Source organism: Aulonocara sp. 'chitande type north' Nkhata Bay, linkage group LG11, assembly GCF_057382095.1.
Source record: "Aulonocara sp. 'chitande type north' Nkhata Bay isolate Kocher_YH1m ecotype deep benthic linkage group LG11, A_spYH_male_GT1.1, whole genome shotgun sequence".
NCBI classification, from domain to species: domain Eukaryota; kingdom Metazoa; phylum Chordata; class Actinopteri; order Cichliformes; family Cichlidae; genus Aulonocara; species Aulonocara sp. 'chitande type north' Nkhata Bay.
The window spans coordinates 24539512-24551617 of record NC_141354.1 but is presented as its reverse complement, the minus strand read 5'-3'; the positions used below and the strand labels follow the sequence as shown (position 1 = coordinate 24551617).

Genomic DNA, 12106 nt, shown 5'->3' with positions numbered 1-12106 from the left:
AAAGGCAGAGAGATGCAGACTGACGGAGGATACCAAAAACGCAGAGATACACAGACGAACGCAGACCGACACCCACTAAATATACACATACAGGTAATGGGGTAATCACACACAGGAGGGAAGAACAGCTGATCCTAATACACATGATGACTGGAGGACACAAGCTGAACACAATGACAACAGACAGAGACCTTCAGAATAAAACAAGAAATCTAGAACACGAACCGGACACAAGGGAGGAGGACACAGAATACCAAAATCAGAATAACTAGAACAGAGGAAAATAATTATAAAACACAAAACGCTGGGTCAACGACCCAGCACCATGACAGCAGCATTCTAAGCAGCTGGTCTGAAACTATATTTCTAAACTCAAACTAATGGTGTCAAAACCTGAACTTGAGATGATTATTCATGCTTTCATTTCCTCTCGTTTAGACTACTGTAACGGCCTTTTTACTTGTTTTAACAAATCAGCCTTAAATTGTCTTCAGACTGTGCAGAATGCTACAGCATGACTCTTAACAGGCACCAAGAGAAGATCTCATATTACTCCAGTTTTAGCCTCCCTTCACTGGTTGCCTGTAAGTTTTAGTTTTCATTTTAAAATTTTAGTTCTAACCTTTAGGGCCCTACATGGTCAGGCTCCCCAATATTTATCTGACCTTCTGAAACCACATTCATCTTCTCGAGCTTTATGGTCATTAGATCAGAGACTGCTGGTGGTATCGCGCACTCATTTTAAACTCATGGTGATCAGGCCTTTCAGGTAGTGGCACCACGGTTTTGGAATTCTCTTCCACTGTCTCTACGCTGCATGGACTCCAGTGATTCTTTTAAAAAAACAGCTGAAGACATTTTTATTTAGAAAAGCATTTTATTAATTTCCTCTTACATTGTTTTTATTGTTTTATTGTTTTACATTGCTATTTAATGTTACATTGTTTTATATCTCCATTTCTTGTGTTGTAAAGCATTTTGTGATTTTTTTTTTTTATCTGTGAAAAGCGCTATATAAATAAATTTGTGACTCTGTTGGATAGTTGTTATGATCCAGATCATAATTTTCTGTATTGTGGGGGTGGTTTTATTAATTTTCTTCACTGTTTTTTTTGCTTAAGTAAGTTCCAGGTGGAAGCTGACCATTGGTTTGGGAGACTGAATGAGGCTGGCTATTAATTGGGACCCATCCAGACCAGCTGTGCCCTGCCTATATGTACTTCCAGCTTCCAACAAGGCTTTATATGTTTAGCTGTGTGTCGTTGTGTGACCGATTTTCTGCACTTAAACAAAATAAATAAAAACAAGATTAATGATTTTGTACATATTGTAAATATTGCAAATGATCATTTTGAAGAGAACAGACCTGGTAGCTGTATTGTTTTAAAATGTTTTCTCCTGTTTAGTCTAGGGAGGCAGTTAAAAGGCCTGTATTTTGTTTGTTGTTTTGGTTATGCCTGCCGTGAAACTCTCTACCTCAAAAGGAAAATAAATGATTCAGTTTTTTTGAGATATACATTTATTCTTCTTGGACTCAGGGCATGCTAGACACCATTTTCCCTTGCTTCACTGTCTTACTCAGAATTTTAAATACCGAAAACAAACTTAGCAATAAATGAATTGTTTCAACATTGGTTGCATTCTGTTGATATTTTTAGGTCATTTTGGAAGGTTATAAAACATTTTCGGTATCTTTCTGAGTATTTTTAACTAAACAAATGACTAGGGCTGTGGAATGCAGTGAGGAATATATATATGCATAGTGGTTTATTTTCTGTTGATCAATTAAACTGTGACATAATCGGAAAAACATCCGTACTAGTGACTGGACATCACCGTTTTATATCAACATTCCAAGTTTTCCATCTTGCACTAACACAGTTGCACCACATGAGGGAGGCATCCTGCAAGTTTTCTGGTGCATCAGATTACAAAAAAAAAACAACAAAAAAAACTATGACTCTCTTTGCGCAGGAAACTGACACTGCATCTTGTTAAGTAGAGTTTCATTCACCATTCTGAGTCAGTAGATTTTTGGTCAGTTTGATAGTAAAACATTCCTAACTGCACACTTCACGGATATTTAATTAATGGCTTCGTTACTACAGCTTCTTGTTGTTTTTGTGACATTTGCAAGTAAGTCTCAAAATTAAGATGTTCAGTATAACTTATGGTCTCTTTACAAAAAGTCAGATTTTCCTTCGGTTGTTCGCCAAGGGCTTAGAATAGCAACAAGTCACCAAAAGTAACAGCTGGTTAACAGTTTTGATAACCACGCGATTATTGAGCGATTCCTGAAACTCGATCAGAATTATGTGCAGTATTATCTGGAAAAGCTGACATTAAACTTTAATGAAAATAACTCAAACTCTTCAAACCTGCTATATTTCATGCTAATCTTTATATATTCATCAACTGTTTTATATGTTTGAGTAACAACAGCACTTTTCTATTCTTCTCCCGCAGGTTTCACTGAAGGAGCTGGTGTGTTGCCTGATGATCGTCTGAATGCAGCTGTAGGAGGACCTGTGATGTTCACTACAACACTGACTCCATCAGAGAAACCGTTTACATCTGTGAACTGGAGTTTTAATTTCAGTATGACTATAATAACCATGATTAACTCAGAGACTATTACTGAACCTGAGTATGAAGGCAGGATCACCTTCTTCCCATCTACTGCATCTTTGGGGCTCAGGAGTCTCACTCTGGATGACACTGGAGAATACAGTGTTAGTATTATACAACCTGGAAAAACCCAGAATGGCCGTACTATTCTGGTGATATACGGTGAGCAGATGTAGAAATTCAACAGCTTAATTGTTTTTGCAATATTTAAGCATGTTTACAATATATTGAACATGTAAAAACACCTGCAATGATTAGCACATGTTTGTTACATCTCTACTCACTGCAGTAATGCATTCTTGAAATAATTCGTCTTATTCTTAAGACTGTGATATTAAAGAGTGGCTGTAAGAAACTGAATGGCTTATTTATTTTATAAGGTAGTATTGACCCCCATACTATAAAGAACGAACTGAGAACTCAATTAATCTAATTTATTCTGTTCAGAATAGAGTTGATATTGTCAGTTATGTGAATTTAAGTATTTGAAGGTTTTGGTTGGTACAGTACTTTTACTTTTTATGGTTTAATTATAAATATATTGTTTCTATTTTAGGTTTAGCTGCAATTGGAGGTTTTTGTAATTTTAATGCTTATTTTCTATTGTTGATGCCAAAAAATACAACTATTTTATTCTTGTTTTTCTTTCACAGAGAAAGTCTCCAGTGTGTTGGTAGCTTCCAGCAGCACAGACTTGGTTGAGTTCAGTGGTTCTGTCTCTCTGTCCTGCTCTGCCTCTGGATCCTCTCTCTCTTTCCTCTGGTTGAACGGCAGCTCTGAGGTTACAGCAAGTGACAGAGTTCAGCTCACTGATGGAGGCTCCAATCTGACTATAATCAATGTGACCCGCTTTGACCAGGGACCATTCAGGTGTCGTGTGTCCAACCCTGTCAGTACTGTTACCAGTGATCCAGTAAACCTCTCCATCAGCTGTGAGTTACTGGGATTTGTTTATTTTTTTTAATTATTAGGTGATTTAAATAATTTAAATCACAGTGCAGTTAGTTTCATTTAGATGGTTTTGTTTTCATACATTACAGAGTAAGTAGATTTTTTTTATTGTGATATAATGTGGAATGATCTGGCTAATAATGTCACAGTTTCACAATAAGCCAAACTGAATGGTATATACCAGGGTTGTCATACAAAGGCCTGTGGGCCAGAATCAGCCTGACAAAGATTCCCATCTGGCCCATTGGATGGTTTTAGAAAAGGTGAAGGAGGACAGAAATTTTGGACTATTAACTGTTATTCTTTTTAGGTTTTACACCTTTTTGTTCTGATAAAGAACTCCTTCAAGGGCATTCACAATACACCAAAGTACTTAAATGACAGATTTCTGTAATTTTACACATTACTTCTTACATTTTAAACCCAGAGTCAAGCCGAGAGATGTCTTTAATGTAATACACTTCATTTCTTTATCATGTGAAAAATCTTAGACATGCTGTTGAAAAAGCTCCTCTTTGTCTTATACTATGACAGCTGATAAATTGTGTAAGTAAATTTCTCGACACTGGCTGAAATTGGAGTTTCACTGGTTTGACCCACCTAAGAGCAAAGTAGACTGTATGTGGCCCACAATTTAAAATAACTTTGAAATCCCTGCTATATACCTTTAAATGTTTCATACAATTAACATTAACTTTTCTATGTCCCCCCTACATTTAGATGGCCCAGAAAATATCAATTTGATAGTATCTCCACCACAAGGATACTTTGCTGTGGGGTCAGACATAAGCCTCACCTGCTCAGTTGAATCCAGACCTCCTGCCCAATTTACATGGTTTCTGAATGGAGATGAGCATGATACTGGATCAGAGCTCAGACTGATGAATGTTAACATGAGTAACAGTGGAAACTACAGCTGTCAGGCCTTTAACAACAAAACTCTGAGACCTCAAACATCTGAGCCTTCAGCCATCACTGTGCTGGGTAGGTTTGATTTATTGTTAAATTGTGTGATTCATGCATATATTTTTGACTATAGCTATATTCAGATAATAATTTCACACATATAAAATATTTGTGGAGATAAACAATACAGAAAAACAATTTTCAAATAAAATGGTTTACTCATACTGCAGTCTTTTGACATATTTGCTCATGCAGAAAAAAACTGGAGCTGATAGAAAAAAGAAACTCAGTCAGAGTAAGAGATTTACAACAAATCACCCTTTAACACAAGGAAAATGTAATGAAAAGTTATTATACACTTTTTCACTGTAGAGCAAGTGCACTTTGACTGTGATGATTTTTATTTTAATTCAATTTCTTGTGAAGTTGAGAAAAAAAAGGTAGATGCTAGCAGGCAGGGCAGACATGGAAAGTTATAACCAAGTGTCCGGCATAGTATACAGGAACATCTGTGCCGACTATAATTTCAAAACCCTGAGGTCAAATTGGGATACCTTCATTAGGATATTTGAGAATAACCAAGCAAAGATCCTGTGTAACCTTCAGATTCAGATGAACAGGTGATGCCTAACCAACTGGACAGACAAGTGGTGGACAAGTAGAGGAAGACAGCCGTAGTGATAGATGTAGCAATACCAAGTGATAGCAAAATCAGGATGAAGGAACATGTGAAGCTTGAGAAATACTAAGGGCTAATAGAGGAGCTAGAGAAGATGTGGAGGGGGAAGGCAACAGTTGTCTCAGTGGTAATCGGAGGACTCAGGGCAGTGACCCTTAAACTGTCAAGGCAATCCCAGGGAAAACATCCAAGATCTCTATCCAGAAGATCACAGACCTAGGAACAGCATCGATACTACGCAGGAGCCTCAAGCTACCGGGCCTCTGATAGAGAACCCAAGCTTGAAGAATATAAAACCACCCACAGGGGCGAGAGTGGACTTTACTGTATTCATGTTATAATCTTATCACCCCTGTCTCCAACTCCACATCTTCATAAACCTTCTTATAGAGGTAGCATCCTTGGCACCACAAAAAGACATAAATAAAAAGTTGTCTCTCTCTGTCGTTGTCCTCGTCATCTACTCACAAAACATCACTAATATTTAAATAGGGTAAAAAAGTGTCTGGTATCACTTAGTATTAAATTGGTATTGGAGAAAATAGCCAAATTAAAAGTATCCGGCAAGTTTAAATTGAATATTAGATGCCTTGACCTTGAAGGTGAAGTTGTATGAAAATGTCAAACAATAATAAATATTTTTAGTATTAGATAATATAACTCTAATTTAGTGTTGATCACTATCCTGCACATTATTCTACAGAGAATTACCATACCATACCTCAAGAGTTCTCCTCATCTCTGTGGTTTTCTTTGGTTTTTTTAAACTCATTATTTTGAATTTTCAGTTGTTCTTCTATTTCACCATCACTGAATTTATTGTATAAATTTGGTATTCAACTGATCATCTACTTTTGTTCTTGTTATCGTATTATTTTTGTTCTTAATTATTATTATTTTTGGCAAACAGAGGAAATATCAGGTTCTTCTGTCAAACCATCAACAAACCTGCCAGTTGAGGGAACCTCTGTCAATTTAACCTGTGAGGCTTCTGGCTCAGTCTTTAAAAGGAACTGGATGAAGGATGGCTCCAAACTGACCCTGACTGACAACATGACCCTTTCTGACAATAACAGAGTGTTGACCTTTGACACTGTGAATAGGAAAGACAATGGAGAATATTTTTGTAATATCAGCAACCCCATCAGCAGTGATGGAGATAAATACATCATGACTGTTAATTGTAAGTAACATCCTGGTCAGTCTACACTTCTTGTTCATGCATACAGTAAAATAATTTCAAACTTTGAATGGTACAACTAATATGATATGTAGTCTAGTGATGCAGAAATTTAAAAGTAATGAATGCATTTATTATTTTTACCTGTTTTTCAGATGGACCAGAAAATGTTCAAATCAAAGGTCCAAATGAGATAAAAATCAAAGGCATCTTAAAACTGACCTGCTCTGCTGAATCCACACCAACTGCCAGATTCACCTGGTTCTTAAATGGGACAGAGAAACTCACAAATTCAGCTGAGTACATTAAAGAAGAGGTTGAACTTTCTGACAGTGGAAACTACACCTGTCAAGCCTGGAATAATATAACTGAGAGAAACTCATCAGTGGTGCATGGACTGACTGTAACAGGTACCTGCATGTATTGATTCTCCTGGATTTTTTAGATAGCTTTAACTGTCATGCCACTAATAGGCTTCCTAATATTTTCTTAGAGATCTTTGATACTAACAAGATTAAGATGAATTAATAATTAATCTTTCATCTAATAAGGTTAAGATTCATTTCAAGCTCATGAGACAACAGTGTTTTTAATTACAGAACTCCATTTAAAGGTAGTTGTTTGCCAAGGCCTCACGGTGCCTCAACAGTCTATTTATCTAGATAGATAGATAGATAGATAGATAGATAGATAGATAGATAGATAGATAGATAGATAGATAGATAGATAGATAGATAGATAGATAGATAGATAGATAGATAGATAGATAGATAGAACTTTATTATAGGTAGCTTCCAGCTTCCAATTTCCAGTAGCAGAACACCGACAGAAATTTGTAAATAATTACAGAATTAGATAAATAAAGGAGAATAAGAGAATATGACAGCTTAGTTGTCCACACCCTCCTTTGTCCTCCTGTTTCCCCTCCCTCTCCTTTCTAGTGAGGAGTTAAACAGTTTGATGGCATGTTGGACAGAGAAGTTTTTAAGTCTGTTTGTCCTAGACTTTAGGAGAAGCAACCTGTTGCTGAGAAGACTCCTCTGGTTGTTTATGACCATATATAGAGGATGCCCTGTATTGTCCATAATGTCCTGCAGTGTCTTTAATGTCCTTTAATGTTATAACAGAACATTAAAAAATTACAAAATGTTCTCCACGCAAGGAGTTCAGCAGCTCTTCTGTGTAATAAATTGACACTGAAACTTGACCAGTTACAAATTCGAAAGAAACTATTAAGTGACTGTGAGATGATGGAGTAATTCCTATTTTTTTAAAAAGCAACAATATTTATTGCTTTTTGTTCATTCCCAGAAAAACCATCAGGATTATCTGCTGGTGCCATCGCTGGAATAGTAATTGCATGTTTAGTCCTTGTTGCTGCAGCTCTTGGTGGCGGATACTTCTTTTATAAGAAAAAGTAAGTTGGAAACAGGTGGACATTTTTCTAAAAGTGCATCATTTTCTGAATGTGCATTGTCTGTGTGGTTTTAATGATTACTACAGCTTTAATTTGACGAGTCTCTATTGCTACTTCTCATGGGGACACCGGAAAATTGTATTTGAAAACATTTTAAAATTGATTATATGTATTTGTCATAAAAATGTCAGTTAAGAAAAACACTTGAAAAACTTGAAATAAAAAATAGTTTGGACTTACTGATTATTATTTCTTTTGAACAGGGACTAAAAGTATAAAAAGAGTCAAACAGCATCTCAATTTCTAGTAATGTTGATAATATATTGATTATTGATATATTGATTATTATTAATACTTAATATGTATTGACTATATCATTGCTATTTGGCAAATTTTTATATGTGTAATGTAGTCATAAGTCTTTATCTTTCTCAACAGAGGACCTCTGAAGAAATCTACAACAGGTTAGTGTGTGTGTGTGTGTGTGTGTGTGTGTGTGTGTGTGTGTGTGTGTGTGTGTGTGTGTTGGCAGCTAGTGGCTCAGCAGATAAAGTGGGTCATCTGCTAATCAGAAGGTTGGTCATTTAATCCCCAGCTCTTTCTGTGTGTGTTTGAGTGGTGGCATTAAAGCATTAAAAGACAAAAATAATGACAACAATAATAAAATGGTATATGAATCAGTAAATGCAGCCTGTACTAAAACTGAACTAAATACATTGGGATTAGTTTATGGTGAAACTTAATTAATTTACATGTCTTAATTTACATGTAATTGAGTGTGTTATTCTCAGTTTCTTTTAGTTAATATTACCCCTGCTGAGTACATGTAAAGGAATTATTGCTTCTCCCTACATTTAACTCCTATTATTATTATTTGTTGTTGTGTTAAAGGAGGCCAGGGAACTGCAGCTTCCTCAAATCAGGTAAAAGTTGCTAATTCCTTTAAATTCACATGAGTATTTATATACCTGAGTATATGTTTAAGGAAACAATGTTTCATCCCTAAATCCATTACTTAAATCATTCACAGAAACATCAGACGAATTAAAACCAATATTCCTCAAATCAACTATTTTCTTATGTTTATAAATTTTGCTAGAAAAATTATCACAGATTCATAATCTTGGAGTTTTGAGACACACTTATGGACTATAGCTTAGTCCATATAGTTTATATGGACCGATTAAAAGAGTATGCCTCCTAACATACAGCTAACACTTGTGTACCTTAGGCTCAGCATCAGACTTTGAACCATGTCAGACTTTGAGTTAAACCCAACTTAACAGCTGGATACAACTGTCGGACTCATGGTTGTGGTTTTCGTAAAATTAGCCATATATGTGTTTAATATTTAATTTATTGCAATGTAACTGAATGAAAGTTGGATCTTAAAGAGTCTAAAACAAATACGATAAGACTCCCTGTATTTCACAGTTATAATCTTATTCTACTCTCTGTTTCCTCTGTAGGAGTTGAACTATGCAGATGTCAGGTTTTTCCCAAAGAGAAATGATGGGAGAGTTCAGATGGGGGTACAGAATGAATCCTCAAATTATGCTCAGGTTCAAGCGAACAGCAGGGCTTCTGCAGCATCCTCCCTCCCTACATATGATGCTCACATGCACCACGTGAGGAGGCCCGCCCCTCAGCCTGATCCTAATGCTGCAGAAACCTATGCTCAGGTTCGCGTACGCTGAGTGTACTGGATCTGATAGATTCATATCCAAGCAGGCCAGAAGTAGTCAATCTCACTCCATTTATTGTGGGCTAGCTTGGACTTGAACTCCTGAGTCAAAGCACTTTAAAAGTAGTCAATAATCAACCAGCTCTGAAGTTTATTGCCATGGTAACAATGTTTCCTTATTACTTTGAGTAAACGGCATATCATAGTGTTCCTGTTCTTATGTTCAGCATTTTCTTTGTACAGTCCAAAGTGCAGTTATCTGAGCAGTGATATTCTTTTTATTTGATTCAGATATTTATCTGTCAATTTTGTCATAATATATTATCATGTGATTTCATACAAGATTCTTATTTGTTGCCAATAGTGAAGTAGTAATTTTTTAAAAAGCAACACTCCTGGATGCTACTTGATGATCAGTGTGACAATTCATTACTTCATTATTTTAGTGGCCTGCATTTGTATAGCGCTTTTCTAGTCCCCAAGGACCCCAAAGCGCTTCACACTACATTCAGTCATTCACACACACATTCACACACTGGCGATGGCAAGCTACATTGTAGCCACAGCTGCCCTGGGGCGCACTGACAGAGGCGAGGCTGCTGGACACTGGCGCCACCGGGCCCTCTGACCACCACCAGTAGGCATACATGGGGTTAGTATCTTGCCCAAGGATATTTGTCATGCAGCCAGGAGGCAGCCTGGGATCGAACCACTGACCTTCTGATTAGTGGCTGACCTGCTCTGCCACCTGAGCTACAGCCACCCCAAAACAGTGAACTGTAAAGGTGCAGCAATTTAAAGATTTAAATAAAATCTGCTTTATCGTCCCTGCAAACGAAAGGTCAGCAGTGACAATAACTAATAATGCTTCTGTTTAAAATCATTTGAATGACTCCAGACTTTCAAACATTTTCTGGTGCTATTGGGCAGGTTTGGGGAAATCATCCATTGCACACTAGACAATAATGTGGATCATATTTCAGAATAATACTACATCTTTTTTCTTTTTTTACTTACCCTGATAAATAACAATAAATGCTTTATATAGGCACGCTTTATCTTTGTCAGGGTTTACATAAACATGAGGGAACTGTAGATGTTTTCCTGGGACAAGTGAACCTGTGTGATGAGTATAGTTATTGATATGTATGATAACAGTGAGCTACTTTATCATTTAAATCCCTTCAACATGCCTAGATGACTTCATCTTCAGAATTGTCACCATGTTTTGTATTAAGAGGTTTGCTAAGTAATGTATAATGTGCTATGTGGGAATTGCAGGGCTTATTTTTTTTATTTTTTATTTTTTTTACTTGTTCCTGTTTTCTATTCTTTTCTGTCTGTGCATTTCTATTTGTGTCTGAAATGTTTCTGCCATGTTAATTCTGAAAAACCCAGAAAAAATTTCTACACAAAATTGTCCCATTCATGCATGTTTGCAGGCTAAGATGGCAAGGCATTTGCCTCCTCTGTCAATATCTATATCTCAATAGTGCAAACATAAACAGCGCTTAATGATACTGTAGTGTGCGATGTTTCAGTAAAGGCATTAGATGCATTAGAATTGCACACATTTTAAGGTGTCTTTTTAATAAATCAGAATATCCCACTTGAGAGTAAAATATGATCAGAGAATTTTACTACAGATTTAAAGTTCTTTCTTTTTTTAATGTTGAGTGAACTGAAAACTGTTGACAGTCAATAACTGTATGACTTCAGTTTAAGGGTATTGTAAATAAAATGAAGACATCATATAACAAAACATCTTTTTCTTTGTTCTGTGGCTGCTGTGGAAATATATAATATTTTTTAGTAGTCTTAGTAGTGTGCTTCATGTATCAAACTAATTCATTTGCAAGTAGGCACTGGATCCTGGCAGGTGTTGCTAAGGATTGTGTTTGAAATCATTCAAGCAATAAATGCGTGACAGAGATGGCACTTGTCCTTTTCTTAGTGTGCATTTGGTAACAAGGAGTTATGTCTATTTAAAGAACAAGGCTTCAATCAACAAATAAGAGTAGTTTGTCTTAACTCTGGCTTTAAACTCATTGAATCAATGCCATTCATTGTTTAACTGCGGACCAACAACACTTGTCATTCACCCTTTCTATTCAATTCACTTTAGTTCAAATCAAATGTATCAATTCTGACTGTGTGTGCAATCTGTACTTGGGTCATTGTTGGTCTTCTGTGTAAAACAATAACGTTAGTTTAGAGCACATGAAACCATGAGAGAAGACTCCCTCGTATCTTCAGTGTTTGTCTAGTGGTTATCTCAGTCAGCCCTCCCCCCATTAGTTACCCATTACTGAAGATCAAGCTACATGTGCATTGTCCCTGTGGGTGTTTTATGTCCATTGAAAGGTGATGTCTTTTTTTCTGCCACATGCCGAAATGAAAGTTAAATAAATGTGTAACCAGTTGGCACCTGTTCACTCAGGAGTGCAATGATGATAGCTGCATGTTATTTTTTAATGTATTTCTAATAATATACTTCTTCAAATGAATAAAATACGTTTTCAACTACTGAGTTTACAGAGCATGTTCTGCTTTAGTGACACTTTTGCTTCTGTGTTAAAATTCATGCATGTGTCTCTTTGTTTGTTTTTGTTTTTCCAGAGATGAAATGACACAGTAGTTGATGGATATCTATTGTTTAAA

At 36.3% G+C, this 12106-nt stretch overlaps 1 protein-coding gene across 1 annotated transcript; it reads left to right on the top strand.

The window, feature by feature from the left end:
* The first annotated feature begins 1900 nt into the window (after window positions 1-1900).
* LOC147319032 (cell adhesion molecule CEACAM1-like) lies at window positions 1901-12106 on the top strand. The gene is made up of 10 exons (XM_086309967.1): window positions 1901-2136; window positions 2467-2790; window positions 3282-3560; window positions 4300-4563; window positions 6075-6347; window positions 6500-6754; window positions 7656-7761; window positions 8200-8225; window positions 8653-8684; window positions 9231-12106. Exons 1-10 carry the CDS (start codon window positions 2091-2093, stop codon window positions 9456-9458), a joined length of 1833 nt encoding a protein of 610 aa, XP_086166093.1. The 5' UTR covers window positions 1901-2090; the 3' UTR covers window positions 9459-12106.